Raw genomic sequence first — 18,180 nt, 5'->3', positions numbered from 1 at the left:
GCCTCAGGGACAAGAGTCTCCAGGCCATATGGTTGCCCCATTGACAGAGGGCAGCCTGTCTCACTGGCAGTCTCCACCCACGGCTCTCTGAGCAACTGGGGAGTTGGCACCCTTGCCCCTGCTTTCAGATGCCTCCCTTAACCCTTTGCTGCCCCCCCCCACGGCAGCCCTCCCCCCCAGGCTGTGGCCAATCGATGGCTTGGCGGCAGGTAAGTACAGAGGACGTGATTGCACAAGACCTTCTGCTTTTCAAAGACTGTCCAGCTACCAGCCTGCCTGGGCCGGGGGCCTGGGCCGCTTTGGAGGGGGACAGAGGCAAGACTTGTGGGTGTCTCTACCTGCTCCCATCCTAAGCACCCGTCCCTTAGAACGTTTGCAGGGGGGCGGGGCCAGGGCCTGAGAGGAGGGGAGACTGGAGGGAGTAGGGAAAATTGTCCAGGGCGGGGGCAAGGCTGGGGTCCGTGATCTCAGGTCAGGGTTAGGCCCTGGGCAGGGCTGAGGGGTAGGAGAAGAGAGGGAAGGTGTTCCCCCCCCAGAGTCTCTAAGGTGTTCCCCACCCAGCCCCTCAGTGTGCCCCCTGCCTGAGCCTGAGCCCAGCCATTCCCCTGCCTGGAGGTGGCCATCAGTCTGTACACACCCAGAAAACCCTGGTTCTCAACACGTGCTTTGGAGCACGGTCATGTCTAAACCCACCATCTCTGCTGCAGCTCCGTTCAATACCACACTTGTGATCCCAGTGTTCTGTTTTGGTCAAATGTGATATTTTTAAAAACTTTATTGAAGTATCCAATGTTCTTGTAGTCACATTAAAAAATGTAAAAATAAGCCGATGAAATGAATTTCAATAATATATTTTATTAACCCTATACAGCTAACGTGTTATCATTTCAACACGTGATCAACATAAAAAATGCTCCTTGAGCTTATATTACATGCTTTGCACTCAGTCTTCGAAACCTGGTATATATCTTGCCCGTGTGGCACGTCTCAGTTCAGACTGGCCGCATCCCAGGGGCTCAAGAGCTGCATGTGGCCAGAGGCCACCAAAATGGACAGCACAGCTCTCCAGAATCAGGTAGAAATTCAACTAATTTCCAGCTAAACAGAAAATAGCACGAACGCCACCCCAACTCCATTTTTCTCCCCTCCCGTCCCCAGAGCACAGGAGCCCAGCCTGCTTGTCTCTCTCAGAGCCACCGGCTCCTCTGGTCTCACCTGTCCAGGTAAGGAGACCCGCGTGAGCCCCTGCTCACCCTGCACGGGCCCCCGCACAGCCCCCAGTCTTTGGTCACCCCACCTCATGCTCTAGGGGACCAGGAGCTGTAACCAGGCAGGAATGTCACCAGGCAACAGGCCTCGGGGGAGAGCTCAGATCTCCTGCACCTGCCCGCCAGCCTCCAGGGTGCCCACGGGGCGGGGCGAGGCGGGGTGGGGCACTGCCTGCCTCCTGCCTCCGGCCTGTTGGCCTGTTTACGTGCTCAGTCACAGTGCTGTCCCCAGCCCAACAGGAGGCCCGTGGAGCCTGGGGCCACAGGCCACAGGGGACAAGGGCCAGACACCCCGGCCATGGCTGTGGGCCATTGATCCAGCCCAGGCTGGCTGGGTAGGGGGTGGGGAGACCTTGGTCTGGACAAACAGAGGCTCTGAGGTCTGCGTGCAGCAGGCCCGGCACCCACCTGCCACTCCCAAAGGTAAGCGGGGACCTCCAGGCCAGGGGACCAGGATCTATGAATGACCCGGTGACAGCGTCTACCCGGAGAGCCAGGCCTGGCTCCCTGGGGCTTAAGCCAACTGCCCTGCTCCGAGGCCTGGTCTGCTGGGCCTCACGGGCCAGAGAGTGACCCAGCGAGCAGAAGGCGAGGGGTCCACAGAGCTGGGGTCGGAGGCCAGGTGTATGGACAGGCTCGGGGCAGTGGAGGGGCTGCAGGTTCCGGGGGCTGGGACGCCTGGGGCTCAGCTGGAGGTGGTGGACTCTGGGGCAGGGACGGGGCAGGGGAGAGGCCTGGTCTGCCAGTCTGAGCACCCCACCCTGATTCTGGACTGGACAAGCTGCCCCCTTCGTACGCAGGTACCCCACCTGGGCTTTCCGGTATGGCAGACAGGCCCAGAGCCCCCCGACACTGCACTATACAGGGGGCAGGCTCAGAGTTGAATGTGGCCGTGTGTGCGTGTGTGTGTGTGTGTGTGCGTGTGCGTGTGTGTGTGTGTGTGCAAGCATGCATCTAGCAGTTTGTATGTCACAGATAGCTGCGCGTGTACTTCAGCGTGTTTTCATCTGTGTACATCTGTGTGTGAGTTTATGAGTTTGTGTATGGAAGGGACTTTCACCCATTCCCCCCACGCCTGGGGACTCAGAGTCAAAGCAGCTCATGGTAGGGGTTGACTCTAGGCCCGAATGGCCTCCCTGGTAGGTCCTAGATAAGAATCCCAGCTCTACCTCACTCTGCTCTGCCTTACCCTGGCTGAGTGACCTCGAGTACGTCCTTTTCTCTCTCTGTACCTCAGTTTCCCCAGCCATTAAGTAGAGACAGCAAGGCTGCTGGAGGTTGAAATGGAATTCAGCTGTGGCGACAGCCAGCACAGGCTGGCACGCGGGAGGAGGAACGGCTCTGCCCCAGTGAGCTCAGCCTCCTGTAGGCAGACCGAGGACCCGCCAATGGTCAGAAGGGCAGGAGGGGCTGAGGAGCAGGTGCCAGGCTGGGGTCCAGGTTCTTGGATCAGACGAGAAGCCTCAGGCCCCTGTGGAAATTGGGGGTACACCCAGTCCCTCCCTCCAGGCACTCACCTTCAGGGGGACACGGGGGACAGAAAGAATACCCCCAAGATGAGCTGTGCATTGATGGGGGTGGCCCAGGATGCTTCAGAGGAGCAGCCAGAGGCACTCTGGGAGGGCTGCCAGGAGGAGGTGAGAGCTGAGCTGAGGTGTGAAGGGGCCAGGTCAGGAGGTGGGCAGCCCAGGCAGAAGGAAGAAAGCAGGTGGTAAGCAAGAACTTTCAGGGTTCAAGAAACAATCGTGTGATGCTCTTCACCCAGCGCAGGCTAAGAACCCTAGATCTGTTAAAGGTTTCTACCATCTTCATTTTTAGAATCAATTGCTGAGAAGTCCAATGTCGCTGGGGCGCAGCAAGGGAAGAGCGGGAAAGGGGAGAAGGAGGCAGAAGAAGTTGGCCAGGCCACACGTGCACCCAGCACCCTGGCCCAGCAGGAAGGAAGCGCTCTCTGCTCTCAGTGCAGGGCACGCAGGGCACACAGAGTAAAGCCCCTGCTCTGGTGCAGCTTCCAGCCTGGGAGGACACAGACCAAGGACACAGAAGCATATCCTGCCACGTTAGTCTTGAGAAGAGCAATAAAGAAAAATGTAGCAGAGAGAGGGCAGTGGTCAGGGCAGGTCTCACTGAAGAGGTAACATTTGAGCAAAGACTTGAAGGAGGTAAAGGAGCAGGTCATGAGGCAAGACTGAAGGAAAAGCATTTCTGGCAGAGGGAACAGCAAGTGCCAAGGCCCTGAGGCGACCTGTACTCCATCTGTTGAAGGTCAGGAGCTGGGCGTGGCTACAGTAGGAGGGAGAGGACAGAAAGGCGCACAAGCGCCATATCACGGAGTCCCTGGTGGGCTGTGACGAGGGCTTTGGGCTCTGTAGGCGGGGCTTGTGAGCAGGCCACGTGGTGAAGACCCCTCTGGTGGTCATGTGGGAATTGGCTAGTGAGGGTGGCCGGACCACCGGCTAGTGTAGGAGCCACGGTGACCTAGATGATGGTGGGAGCCACTGAGGTGTCAAGAAGAGGTTGGGTTCTGGGGTTGGTTGGAAGGTAGAGGCACAGACTTTTCTGGTGACTAGATCCTCAAAACAATGGGGGAACCATTATATAATAAGAATAAAAGACAAGAGCTTGGGGTCATCTTCACAACTGTCAGTTGTCACAACTGTCCACTTCCTGCTGGGCTGTCAGCCCCAAGAGGGTGGGAATGAGGTCTCTTATATTCACCAGTGTGACCCCCGTGCCCAGCACAGAGCCTGGCCCCAAGCAGATGCTCAATAAACATGGAGGGGTCTGGTGATGGAATCTAGGGCCCCAGAGGCCAGCACCGTCTTCCATGCCTTGCCCCTAAGGCAGTAAGATGTAGGAGAGAGCACTGCACTAGGAGTCTGGAGCCCTGGGGCTCTACTCACCCATTCTTTCTTTTTTATTTTTTCTAATTGTATTTTTTTCAATTTTAATTCAGCTTTTAAAGGTTGCTTTCTACTCATCCACCCTTTCCCGGAGGATTTGTTCAGGTGGCAGGCCCTGTGCTGGGTTCCATGGGGATCCAGAGGTGAATGAGACACAGGCCCGCCTTTTTTGTGGGGGAGAGAAACGAAGCCAAAAGCCAGTCAGATTGTTGATCTGACCAAGGGCTGCCTAGGGGAGGGGGTGGCTTACTCTCCAGGGCCCAGAGCCCATCGCTGGGCAGGTGGCCTTGGAGCTGGCCTTTAAGGGTCCCACCATCCTTTAGGCAGAGGGCGTGTCTGTACAAAGGAGCATCTTGTGGACCTGCAGGGTGACGTGTGTGACGGAAGGTAGGGCTCCAGGGACGAGGGCAGCAGCCTGGCCGTGGAGGGTCTTGGGTGCCACGGTGAGGGGTTTGGAGGTGGCTGGGAACCTTGAGGGGATTCTGAGCAGGTGAATGGCTGGAGGTGGGCAGGGAGAGCTCTCTCCTGACAATGTGGAGGAGGGGCTGGAGGAGGAGCTGGGAGGCAGGAAAGCAGTTGCGAGGCTGCCCCAGGAGTCCAGGTGGGAGGCAATGGGAACCCCAGGTGTATGGCCCCCCCCCCACCAATTTGGGCTGTGTCTAATTTTGGGTTTTCTCAAAATGGGATCTTCTGTGATACTCAAAGTTCTCCCAGACGGATGTGAGAGCCAGTTATGAGGGAGGCAAAATCCATGGGGTGAAAGCCTGGCTTGGGGAATGGGGAGAGGAAGGGTGAGGCGTACTGAGCATCTTACCTGGGGCTGCTCCCCTAAGTGCCTCCTCTAATGGACCTATGACCTTCTCTGAGCCTCCGTTTCCCCTCGTACCCTGTGAGGCAGTAGAGCAGAGTGGTCAGGGTGTTATTCTGGAGACAAACCGCTTGCGTTTGCAGCCTGGCTCTGCCGCTAACCAACTGTGGGATCTCGGCCAAGTTGCTCAATCTCTCTGTGCCTCAACTTTCTCATCTGTAAAATGGGGATAATGAGAGAACCTATCACCACCCCCCCCAGGCCTGTGGAAGGCTTACATGAGACAGTGCGTATAAAGCACGGGAAACAATTCAAATAAATGTCAGCTGTGATCACCTCTGTGCTCCCCGAGTCCCCAATATCTCCTTGGTGATCCAGACTCGGAGTAAAATGGGGATGTGCCTCTCTGGCAGCGGGAGTGGACCTGGGGCTGAGAGAGGGCAGAAGCCGGCCCGTCACTGGGCTCTCCCGGCTCTAGCCACCCACTCAGCTCACGGGGGACAGCCAGTTTCACCAGGGGTGCCCTGGACACTCCGGGCAGTGGGCGGGACTGGAGGGGCTGCCCCACCCAACGCAGGACCTTTCCCATCCGTGGCCCTGGCCCCGTGAAAGCCAGCAGGGCCTGATACAGATGTCCAGATGTCCTCTGGTTGGGGTGGAGGGGAGTCCAGGTGAGAATCACCTGTGGTCACCTCCCTTCCTTGCATCCATGGGGGCCACTCAGGAGATCCCTGTGGCTGGAGCCAGAGATCCTTGACTGAGAACCTTTGAGCATCACAAAAGATCCCTGTTTTCAGAATCCCTCTGTGTGAAAATCCAAGACCCAAAGCAAAGGACACCCTGCCCACCCACCCACGCACACCTGGGGACGTATTTTAAAGCCGCAGTGGTCTTTTGGGATGTGGTAAGAGGAGGCTAATTTCCTACTTGCTCTGCTGGTGGGTGGGCAAGTGAAGGACCTTCTCTGGACTGTGGGAAAACCTGCCAGAGAAGGCAAATAGCACTCAGAAGTTTGCCTGGGGGTCTAGAGACACAGCCACAGGTCTGGGGCACTGACCAGGGTGGCATTCAGGTATTATTTCATCATGATTTGTTAATTAACAGCTCATTTACAGGAAGTAGCCCAGAGTAGTGGAAAGAGCAGGGAGTCAGACACCTGGGCTCGACCCCCACTTACCTGCTGTGTGATCTTTGGCGAGTGGCTTAGCCTCTCTGGGCTTCAGTTTTTCCATCTGCAAAATGGGCTGGTTGTCAATGCCAGACATTCAAATCACATTGGGAAAATGAGGCTAGGAAACCCCTGGACTGAGTTATTGCTAAAACATTCTGGGTCTTAGTTTCCTCATCTGTCCTATGGGTGCAGAACCTTGAAAGGCTTTTGGAGGTTAAGCAAGATAGTATATGTAAAGTGTCTACACAGAGTGGGCTGAGGAAGAGCATGGGGACCATGGTCCCCACATCCTGGTGACCAGAGGATTAAATGGGGTGATATCCGTAAAATGTCTTGCACAAACACTAAATGAATATTAGTTTTTGTCTCCTTCTCCTTCCTCTGCCCCTAAGAGACTTTGGGGCAGTGGGGAGAAAAGAGGGGTGGCGCTCCTTGGAAGGCAGTCCCTGGCTCAGCACAGAGCCGGCTCAGGGCTTCTGGGGGAGGGTGAAGTGAATGGATTGAATCGATGTTGTGGAAGCTTTGCTATTGAGAAACAGGAGGAAGGAAAAAACATCCCCCGAATGGGAGGGAAGCTGAGGGCAAGAGGAGCTGGTTTACAGAAACTTGTACTCCGTGTATGCACCCCAGTTCCATCTGCGGGTACCTTGGGGGGTGGGGTTCAGGCAGTGAAACCTCCATCTCTCCTCTGACCGCAGATGCAAAGGTAGGGATTCTGGAGCCAGACCAGGTCCAGCTGGTCACCTGGGCGAGTTGCTCTGAGACGTGCTTCGCTCCTCTGTGAGCTGGCTCAGTGCTCACTTTCAATTACTGCTAGCTGGCGTTATTCTCCTCCTCCCCCAAAAGGCAGGGGTGCCGTCTTACTTCCGCGCAAGGTTGGTGTTCAGTAAAGACTCCCTTGCAAATGCCAGGCTTTTTCCAACCCTGGTCTGTTTCCTTGCCAGGATGTCCATGGCCGAGGCCCCCCAAGCGGCTGGCGGGCAGGGCGATGGAGGTGATGGAGAAGAGGCAGAGCCGGAGGGGATGTTTAAGGCCCCCGAGGACTCCAAGAGAAAAGTCCGCGACTACCTCCGCCTGGCTCCCCTCTGGCTGGCCCTGGTTGTGTTGGCTTCAGTGGGGGTCCTGCTCTGGTATCTCCTAGGTAACTGCGGGGCCCTTGGGAGAGGTACCTGGGGAGGACTTGGGGTGGTCGAGGGGGCACAGCAGGACAGATCAGGATTCCAGGCTCAGCAATGCCTAGAAACCACTGTGCGACCTTGGACATGCACTTCTCTCTGAGTCTCCGTTCCTGTCCCATGAGATGGGAGTGCAAGTTCCTTGCTGGGGCCTAGTGGCCACAGTTCCCAGCAGCTGCGGAAGGAGTGCTCTCCCAGAACCCAGTTCTTGTAAAGTGACAAGCTGAAGGGGTGTAAACATTGCCTCCCCTTGCCTGCAGCCCTCCTGGGTTGCCCCTGGGGCTTGGAGCCACCAGGCTCAGCTGGAGGAGGCCCAGTGGTGCTGGTGGTGCCTGGCACCAATGAGTGCGTCTGCTCACTGGAGCCCGATCTGGGAGCTCTTCTAGGGTGGGGACCATAGCTCTATCATCTCGGGGTCTCCAGGGCCCAGCATGAGTGGGAACGAAGGGGAGGGGGGCACAGAACTCAGGTGTCCAGGGGGGTGTCCATGCACGTAGATGGCTTTATACCCCAGCATGGGCACATGTGGAATTCAACCCAGAGGGAATGTGGGTGCGGGTGGGGGGAGAGCAAGAATGCCCAGAGCAGGTAGCTCAGGCATCTCCCATGTCCTGAATTTTGGCCCCTCCCTCTCTGGTATCACAGCCCTCAGTCAGTCCCCTGGAACCCCAGGAGCAACTGGCCCATGCTCTGGGTCCATTCGTCCATCCTATTCATTCATTCAGTACTGAGGACCTCCTATATGCCAGCTCTGTGCCAGGCTGTAGAGATAGTTCTGTTCTCACCATAATGCTTGGCATGTGCTAGGACAGAGAAAGCAGAGGGTGCCCCGGTGGAACCCTAGCAGGGACAGCCCACCTTGCCCAAGTGATCAGAGACCTCCCATTAAGCACTCTGCAAAAGTTAGATCATTTTCTTACTGACTGCATCTCCTGGTGGAATTTCAGGTCCACTGAAAGGAATGGGGACCCACTTTGGAGCAGCCACTGGGGAGCTCAGCCTCGGCCCAGCTCTAGAGGGGGGCGAGGTGGGGGGGTATTCTGGAACCCCCGGGTTGAAGCTGTTAGGAAGCCTGGGTCTGATGAGGACCCACCTGCCGTGATGTCGGATGGATTGATTCTGTTCAGAGCCGAGCAACGCAGGCCGGGAGTGGAAGCCGTGTGCATTTCACCACCGGCAGGAAGCCGGCGCCCCAGATAACACGGGGCTGCCGAGGCCTCCTTAGGCTGCGGGATAGTTAGTCTTAAGGGGAAACCATAGAGAGTCAGGCTGGAGGGCCAGGAACTCACCTGCCAATTGTCTTTCTTCTCAGAGTCTGATTTCTCCTGATTACACTCCTGGAGTGAATCACCCCGCTGGGGGTGGGTGCTCCGTGGGGCTGAGGACCCAGGGGGTGAGTGCCCCAAAGCCTCCACTGGGGGAAGCCAACCCAGAGGGATGAGGGATGAGGACAGAGGAGGCACTTTTGGAGATATGTGAACGATTCCTCCCGCGCGGGGCCAGGCTGTGCTCTGGGTACCGGGCACTGGACGAGGAGATGAGTCAGAGACACGCGGTGTCTGGTCTGGAAGGGGAGCTGTATGAGAGGCCTATTGCACTGGAACAGGATAAGCCTGAAGGAGCGAACGACTGGTTAAGTGGCAGCCTGACCCAGAAAGTGGCCCAGGAGAGGAGAGGGTGGGGGCCGGCTTCCCAAGGCCGGTGGGCCCTGGGCTGGTCCACTTGGAGCCCAGTAGCGGGTCCCTTCATGCCGCCCAGCTGTATTTCCCTGGTCTTCTCCTTCTCCTGCTCTCCTGGGCCACAGTTTTATGCTTTATTCTCAAACCTTCCTCACCCCCCACCCACTTTGCCCCCTGCTTCAATGAGAAAACGGAACCACTCCGAAGGGAAGCCCCATAGATGCCCTCCCAGGTGTACCCACGTGCTCCGTGCTCTGCCCATCCCCACGTGCGAACCAGCCCTGCCCCATCTAGTCAGCTGTCCTCCCGGCCCAGATCCCACTCCCTTTGTCCTCGTGGTGGCCAGGCTCCAGCCATGTCCCCTCTCTCCTCCGGTGGCATCGTCCATCACTGTACAGGGCTTCTCGTTGCTCCTGTACCGAATCCCTCTCGTGCCTGCACACACACACACACACACACACACACACACACACACACACACACACACAGCCATTTCTCTGCTCCCCTTTGCAGCAAATCCCTGTCGTTTGAAAACGCTTCGGCCCCCTGTTCCACGCCTCTTTCGGGCGCACTTTCTGATCTGACTCCCTGCCCCTCACCCCCGAAACTCCACCAGTGCTTGTCAGGGTCACCAGTCCTCACGTTGCAGAATCCGGCGGTCAGTCCTCGTTGCATTTGTTCCATTGGCAGCACGTGACCGGGCGCCTCCCTGCCTCCTCCTTGACACGTTATCCTTACTTGGCTTCCAGGGCGCCCACACTTTCTTTTCCCTCAGCTCATGGTGACTTCTCCTCCTCCTCCTCTCTGCTCCCCCGCCACCCCGACATTCCCTTATGCCCTGAAGATTCCCAAATTTTCATTTCCAATCTGGGCCTCTCCCTTGAGCGCCACTGTATCACCGGGGCCTGCCCCTCCCCCAGGATGTCTAAGTGCATCTCAGACCCCACTGACAGTTAACTCTCCTGTGAATTGTCAGTCTACCTTCTGAGGATATTTTAAAGGGGCTTTCCTATATATATATATATATATTTTTTTTTTTTTGCGGTACGCGGGCCTCTCACTGTTGTGGCCTCTCCCATTGCGGAGCACAGGCTCCGGACGCGCAGGCTCAGCGGCCATGGCTTACGGGCCCAGCCGCTCCGCGGCACGTGGGATCTTCCTGGACCGGGGCCCGAACCCGCGTCCCCTGCATCGGCAGGCGGACTCCCAACCACTGCGCCACCAGGGAAGCCCCAGGGCTTTCATTTTTAATTGATGTTTACCAGTTGTTAATATAAAATGATATTGAACTATTGATTTTCCATGTTTCAGAGGCAATGTGTGTTTATATATGAGATTTTTGGAAGTTCGAGATGTTGAGAAAATGGTATATAGCTTTAGGGTATCATCAATAGTGACCTAAGAGGGCTTCCCTGGTGGCGCAGTGGTTGAGGGTCCGCCTGCCGATGCAAGGGACGCAGGTTCGTGCCCCGGTCCAGGAAGATCCCACGTGCTGCGGAGTGGCTGGGCCCGTGAGCCATGGCCACTGGGCCTGCGCGTCTGGAGCCTGTGCTCCGCAACGGGAGAGGCCACAGCAGTGAGAGGCCCGCGTACTGCAAATAAATAAATAAATAAATAAATAAAAATAGTGACCTAAGAAAATCCTTTAAAATTGAAAAAAAAATGGAGAGAGCATCCCAGGTGGTGGCCATTCCATCCTTCCCGTTGCTCCCCTAACTGCTCTCTTTATTTTACTCCCCAGCCCCAATTTGCCACCAGCAAACCTGGTCCTCTCTAACCCCAAAACATAGCCTGACTCCAATCATTTCTCTCCCTCTTCGCTGTGCAGCCTGGTCCAGTCTCCCCTGGACCACTCTCACTTGATGGCTGCAGGAGCCTCCTGCAGTTCTCTCTGCTTCTGCCTTTGCCTCCTTAGAGCCTGTTCTCAACACAAAGGCAGAGGGATATTTTTACAAAGCAAATCAGATCATCTAACTTCTCTGCTTAGAGCCTCCCAGGGCTCCTGTCTCACTCAGAGCAAAAATCAAAGTCCTTCCAGGGTTGCAAGGCCCTACATGACCTCCCCCTCCCCCATGTCATCTCCTCCTGCTCTCCCCTAGCTCACTCCTTGCTGTTCCTCAAACATCCAGACAAGCTCCTGCCTCAGGGCCTTTGCACTTGCCAGTCTGCTGCCTGAAATGCTCGTCCCATAGATTAACATCCACATGGCTGATACCATCTCCCTCTTCTCTGGCCTCCAAGTTGCAGCCCACACCAGCCCTTGATTTCCACGCCACTTACACCTCTAACGTGTTATGTCCTATGTTTGTTGTTTATTGTCTGTCTTTCTTGTTAGACTACAAGCTCTGAAGGACAGGTTTGTTTTTTCTTGATTATTTTGTTCATTGTTATACTGGTATATTCCCAAGTGCTCTAGGCCAGTCCCTAAACATAGCAGGTTCTCAATAAATATTTATTGAATGAATGAATAAATGACTGAATAGGGGTATAAACCCTGGGCTGTGAATCTATTGTCTTCACATCAGCCAAAACAATCTTTGCAAAACGGAAATCTGATGACGTCATCCCTGATTTTAAACCTTGCGTGGTTTCCCTTGCTCATTAGGGAAAGACCAAAATCTTGCCCTGCTGATGTCTCAATCTCTTATTATACCTCCCCCCATCTGACTGCTCCAGCCAAACAGGCTTTTGGCCCTGCTCCTCGCCATGATCCCTCTGTCGCAGGGCCTTTGCACGTGCTCTTCCTGCTGCCCTGAAGGTACTTCCCTCTTTCCCCTCTTCCCAGTTTACTCTCCACTCCTCCCATCTCAGATGGAGGGTCACCCTGGCCCAGGTTTTCTTTGTCATGTCCCCCCCTCAATAGCAACTTGTGCTTCTTCAAGACGCTGCTGGCATATGAATCCCACAGGTTGTACGGTTACTGGGGGAACATCTGCCTTACCCACTACTGTCAGCTCCACACTGGGGGACCCATCTGTCTTGGTTTATCAGTGTACCCCACATGGTAGGTGCCACCTGGACAACCCGCTGGACAACACAGAGGTGCTGAACCAAGAACTTGACCTGCTGGGCCCATGTGGGTTTCTCGGCATCTATGTCCTGGACCGATCACTGTGTCGGCTTCTGCCTGGGAGCCTCTGGGACACCATTCATCAGTTGGCCTCTCTCCTCCCTGGCATTGTGGGATGAGTTTGTCACTACACACACTCTGAATGACAGTGACAAAGAGGATGATGATGGTGGTGGTGCCTTGGAGGCCCAAGATGCTGGAGGCTGAGTGGGGGTTCAGGGTGGCAGAAGAAGGTGTGGGGGACACAGGAGCCGTCCCCATCTGTTCCCTTGGTTAACTTTGCTGGTTTCTTCCTGGGTAGGGCACAAGGCAGAGATGACGGTCAGCCAGGTATACTCAGGCAGCCTCCGCGTGCTCAATCGCCACTTCTCCCAGGACCTTGCCCGCCGGGAGTCCAGTGCCTTCCGCAGTGAAACCACCAAAGCTCAGATGATGGTAGGAAGGATTGCGGGGATGGGAGGGAAGGACGGTGGGGACAAGAAGGGAGAGGGGAGGGGCCTGATCACGTCAAGCCAGTGGGTTAGTCCATCCAGCACACTCACTGGGATCAGAGCCCTGTTCCAGGCACAATGGAAACGAGGTGGTGTAGGGTGGTGGGAAAGGTAGTGGGCTCTGGGGTCAAATGCACTTGGACTAAATCCTGATTGTGCCACTTAGTAGAAGCATGACCTTAGGAAATTAGGGCAGTGCAGGGATGCTGCCCGGACCCAGCCACACACCCTCTCTTGCCGGGCAATGGCTTACTTCACTGGGGATGGTCTCCCATGGCCAGCACCTGCCACTCTTAGGTCGCAGGACAGCACCCTGAAGGGCAGGCCGGAAGTGCTGAGGAGTTACGCCCAGCAGCAACCCTCAGACGTGAGGGATGGAGAAGGTGGATAAATACCCCGGCTCCCTTGGCCCTTGGTGGGAGCGGTTCTGAAGATGCCCCCGCAGCCTCTCAGAGGTCCCTGTCGGCTTGCACCTCAGTTGCCACAGCTCTGGCCGGCACCTTCACAGCCGTGAATGGCTGCCTCCCTGCCCATCTGTTTTCCCCACTGGTGTTCCTTGGAATCACCTCCAAATAAACCGCCTGCCTCAGGACCCGCTTCTGGGAGACCCGAACAAGGCTCTCTTTCCTTCCGTGTAAAGTGGAGTGATAACAACAGTGCCTGTCTGTAGGGTTGTCGTGGGGTTGAAATGAGAGAGGAGAGTGTGGACATTACCTCTACGCCGTTCAGGTGCTTTAAGAACCCACAGTCCTGCATTCCACCCTGCCGGTGGCACTGCCACTGAACACGTGCAGAGACCAGGCAGCTCAGCTCCCGTGGCTGGTGGCGGGGCTGAGGAGGGGACTTGGGAACCTAGTGGGGCTTCTCAGAGTCGAGGAGTGACTTCTGATGAGGGGGAGAGGCCACTGGCGGTCTGACTGAGGTCAGAGCTGGTAGACGTGGAGGTGTCAGGGGCAGTGCCCGGGTGTAGGGGGAGGGGTAAAAAGATGGAATGAGGTTTGTTTCCCGGCGTGGCCACCGCCCACCGTGTGACCACGGGCAAGCCTCTCTACCCCGTAGGCTCCTCGTCAAGCAGGGCTGCTGGGAGGGGCAAAGGGCATCCCAGGGCAGGAGGGGGTTTCTACAGAGGGTCACCAGGGGGCTCTGCTTTTTTCCCCTCCTTTTAGCTCAAGGAGCTCATTGCCAGCACCTGCCTGGGTACTTACTACAACTCTAGCTCCGTCTACTCCTTTGGGTGAGTCGCCCGGGCCCCACGACCGGCCCCTGCTAGAACTTTAAACTCAAAGAATGAAAGACACTGTAGGCTTCTGAGGCAATGGCTTCATGTTTTAAAATGGGGAAACTGAGGCACGGAGAGGAAACTTGGCTTCCTGCATGTGACCTCCCTTCACCCAGCTTGGCTTTCTCATCTGGAGAATGGGCACAATGGTGTGGTAGGGATTACCCTAGACAGTGGCCGTGGCGCCCTTAGCAACGGCCTGATGGGTATCAGGTGAGGACATGGAGGAGCGGTAGGCAGCTGTCCCATTCACTTATGACTGGGTCCGTGGCACACAACCTAACCTCTCGTGCCTCAGTTTTCTCATCTGTGAAATGGGGCTGTTGAGAGCCCCTTCCTCAGAGGTTGTTAGGAGACTTCCAAGTGATAGTGGAGAGCAGAGACTGACAAGTAGTAAGCGCTCAACGCGCATGAGCCGCAGTTGGTGTCCTCCCCCAGCTCCTATCAGGAGCAGGGTGCTGGGCGGGGCCCAAAGTCCAGGCTCCGCCCCCAGCCCCTCTCACTGCTGCCACATCAGGGAGGGACCGCTCACCTGCTTTTTCTGGTTCATCCTCCAAATCCCCGAGCACCGCCGGCCGATGCTGAGCCCCGAGGTGGTGCGGGCCCTGCTGGTGGAGGAGCTGCTGTCCACGGCCAACAGCTCGGCCCCTGCTCCCTACAGGGCCGAGTATGAGGTGGACCCCGAGGGCCTGGTGATCCTGGGTCAGTACTGGGGACCGGGAACGTGGGACGGTCTGGCAAGGCCTGGGAAGGCTGCTGCCAGGGCTGGGATGCTCTCGGGGATGGGCCCCCCACTGAGTGGCCAGGAGCCAGGACTGAGGGGTGGGGGCATGGGGGAGGGCAGTCAGGGTCAATGTCAGACAGGCTGGCTCTGATAGTCTCTTCTATTTTTATTTTGTATTTCATTTTATTTATTTATTTTTGTTCTCTGTTTATTTGTTTGTTCGTTTCCTTTTAACAGAAGCCAGTGTGAAAGACATAGTTGCACTGAATTCCACGCTGGGTACGCGACTTTGGTTTTTCCTCCCCACTTTCCTTTTGAGTTGGTGTTTTCCTTGGTTTGGTTGAGTGTCAGGGGGCCACATGGCTTCTATGGGTGCAGGAGGCATGGTCTGGGGTTACCCAGGGGGCACCACGGTGGCCTCAGTGATGGGTCCTGAGCGAGACTGGGGGCTTGTGGGGGGAGGGGAGGAGGTGTTGTGCACATGTGAACACGTGTGTGTGTGTCTTGTACAAAAGTGTGTGTGTGTTGCGTGTGTGGGGGGTGAGCGAGTAGCAGATTTATTTGCACATCAATGTGACCCTACTTTTCGATCATGGAATTCCATTTGCCCACAATCTACCATTTCCACTGATGGTAGAAAATAATCTTGCCAATTCGAGGTATAGCAATCACTTTGGCTTTAAAACTTGGTCTCTGGGAGATATTTCTGTCACATTCAAGGATACTCCCTCCAACTTTTCCTTCCCTTTCTCAGCCAGCCAGGCTAATCTGCCCTCTCCTCCCACCCCACCCCCATGCCCTATTGCTAGAGTCACCTTGCTTTTCTCCAAGGGGCTCCAGTCTTCCCACTGAACCCTGGGAAGCAGAGCACCAGCAGGGCCACCATGCTGCACAACGCCAGGGAACGCTGCCCACGTTATGGTCTGTGTGACTGGAGACTCCTGCACTTGTGCAGTGTGTCACCTAGGCTACTGTACCCTGTGGCTCCGAGCATGAGTTCCAAAATTCCCAGATTCTTCCTAGACTACCTGGGGAGGCAGAGTTGACATCCTGGTTATACCTTTTCTGACCTTCCTCTCCTCCCATGTGGCTGGTCACATGCTTATTTCCTTGGTGAATGGAGGTGGTGGAGTCAAAGGACAATTTTCAAATACTGAAAATCATGATTCTCATACAAAGATATGAGCACATATCAAAGATTTATTTAACTCACTGATGAAGGGACCAGTAGGATGTTCCCTCCTTGTGTCCAAAGGAGAGCACAAGAAACACATCTTGTGCTTATCTGTCATCTGTCTATCATCTAACACTGCATTGGTGCACATGTTGCTCTGACCCTTGGTCTGGAATGGGCCTTTCCATTGCCCTTGGCTGTGCCGGGTGTCCACGTGTCCCCAAGTTTCTGGCAGTTACTTTATCATGATCCTCATTTAGTTCAGTGCATGTCCAGAGCCCCTGCCCTCCTGGAGCGCAATGCCTAATGGGGCGAGGATGACAATTCAAGTCCTCTAAATGGGCTTTTGGGGCAGTTTGTCCATGCCAGGCCCCATGCCTGCTCTGAAGACACCAGCTGACCGTGTCCTCACCCCTGCCCTCGGAAGAGCTCTGAGCCCCATGAGGGAGACACACACATAAACAGAATCTCACATCACCTAGTGCCAGGGCTAGGACAGAGGTCCTGGAGGCAGTGCAGAAAGGGAATCGTTCTGCCCTGGGGACAGAGGTGGACCCTGGGGGCTGTGAGCCAAAGCAGAGGAAGGGATGTGCTTCTAGAGGGAGGAAGGAGTTGCTCCTGACCGGGGGGTCCTGGAAGGCTTCACGGAGGAGGGGGCAACAGACTCAGGATTGGGGGGTAGGTAGGAATCTGTCAGGTCCAGCGGGGAAGGGGCCAGGTGAGGAGAACACAGAAGGCAGTTTCATTTACTTTCGCCCAGGCTCCCCAAAGATGTTTCTGATTATCAACAGAGACCAGCACATCCCTCTCCACTTAATTTGCTTCACAAAAAAAGTAATTATTAAAATGGCAAACGCAAAGCATCACCTTGGAGCAAGATTTAAAGAATATAAACGCCTAGGAACAGCCAGGCACCTTTCTCCAGGGGTCCTGACCCTTCCCCTTGCAGATGTCAGAGCTCTCTCCCTGGGGAGGTCGGCTCCCCAGCTGGAGTCAGGATGGCCAGGGAAGAGGGAGTTGAACAAGAGACAGCAGTATCAGAGCAAAGCCTGTTCACTCACCTCCATTCCCTTCCTGGTCCTCAGAACCACACAGAGAAGGAGGTGGGACAGGGGTTAGTACTTTGTCCATTTGACAGAACTCAGCGTGGCTGAGTGACTGGCCCAGAGTCACGCAGCTGATAAGAGGTGGTGCCGGGACAACCACGCAGCGTCTGGACTCCCCGCATACCAGGCTGCCTCCCACATCCGGGGCTCACTCCCGAATCCTTACTGCTTCCTGGCAGAGCAGCCATCCTCCCTGCTTCACAGGCTCATGATGACGTTTAAACGACATACTTATGGCAGCATACTAGCTTGAGCTCACTTCCTCTACCCGGGCTGCCTCCCAGCCCCACTGGAACACACTCCCTTCTCTCCACCTGAAATGAAGGCCCCAGCCCGCTCCCCTTATTGCTTGGTCATCCCACTGGTCTCCCGGCCTCCTCAGCTTTGCTCCCAGTAGCCAGAGGAGTCTGTGATCCAAGCCCGACCGTGTCCCAGCCCTGCCTAACCTTCCACGGCTCCCACGGCCGCAGGAGGAAAAGGCTTCTCTCCTGGGCGTGATCTGGGTCCTGCCTCCCTCCTCCCACTTGCCCTCCTGACTCAAAGTCCCCTGTCCGCCCTGGCCTGCGGCCCTTTCCTCACTCTGTGACCTCCCAGGACTTCCCTGGGAGCCCTCACTTCTGAGCTATTCCGCCCAGTGCCTGCATCTGTCCCTGCTGCTCTCCTTGTTCCTGGCAAGTGACGGGACCTTTCTCTGGCACTCGCCTGGCATGGAGAGCTCAGTGAGTACTAAGGGAACGAATGAATGAACCAATGAATGAGTGCATGGTTGAGGAGGCTGGGGATGGAGCAGTAGGGAAACAGAAAGCTGGGATATAGCATATCTGGGCTGACCCCCATCCAGCTACTCTCCCCGCCCCACCCCTGCTTGAGTGAGGACCTGACAGGGCTGGGCCCACCGTGGGTCTCTCCTCCCAGCTAACAGGGCTCAGGGGGCCTGTCCCTCTCCCCACTCCAGGCTGCTACCGCTACAGCTACGTGGGCCAGGGCCAGGTCCTCCGGCTGAAGGGGCCCGACCCCCTGGCCTCCAGCTGCCTGTGGCACCTGCAGGGCCCCGAGGATCTCATGCTCAAACTCCGGCTCGAGTGGATGCTGGCTGACTGCCGGGACCGGCTGGCCATGTACGATGTGGCTGGGCCCCTCGAGAGGAGGCTTATCACCTCGTGAGTCCCTGGGAGGGCAGTGGGGGGAGGGTTGGGAAGGGGGTGACGGTGTGGGGCCAAAGCCACACCCAGTGTTCTGAGACAAGGGGCTGTGTGACCCCAGGCCCTGGTATTTGGTATCCGGGAGACAGTGAGGCCAGCCCAGAGGGAGATGGTGAGAGGAGACTGGAAA

At 56.2% G+C, this 18,180-nt stretch overlaps 1 protein-coding gene across 6 annotated transcripts in view; it reads left to right on the top strand.

Annotated features, from left to right (window-relative positions):
• The first annotated feature begins 1,487 nt into the window (after positions 1-1,487).
• The window catches only part of TMPRSS6 (transmembrane serine protease 6), a 37,903-nt gene continuing 21,210 nt past the window's right edge, over positions 1,488-18,180 (top strand). For all 6 annotated transcript variants that reach the window (XR_010932606.1, XM_067697956.1, XM_067697955.1 and 3 more), the window contains exons 1-7: positions 1,488-1,691; positions 7,095-7,291; positions 12,376-12,509; positions 13,732-13,799; positions 14,362-14,546; positions 14,806-14,847; positions 17,804-18,008. Coding sequence is in view for 5 of the 6 variants with exons in the window: in XM_067697956.1 (XP_067554057.1) it covers positions 7,096-7,291; positions 12,376-12,509; positions 13,732-13,799; positions 14,362-14,546; positions 14,806-14,847; positions 17,804-18,008 (830 nt within the window). In the remaining variant the exon portion in view is untranslated. The remainder of the gene's footprint in view (positions 1,692-7,094; positions 7,292-12,375; positions 12,510-13,731; positions 13,800-14,361; positions 14,547-14,805; positions 14,848-17,803; positions 18,009-18,180) is intronic.

Source organism: Pseudorca crassidens, chromosome 11, assembly GCF_039906515.1.
Source record: "Pseudorca crassidens isolate mPseCra1 chromosome 11, mPseCra1.hap1, whole genome shotgun sequence".
NCBI classification, from domain to species: Eukaryota; Metazoa; Chordata; class Mammalia; order Artiodactyla; family Delphinidae; genus Pseudorca; species Pseudorca crassidens.
The sequence above is the reverse complement of the archived record's forward strand: the minus strand, read 5'-3'. Positions and strand labels throughout refer to the sequence as shown.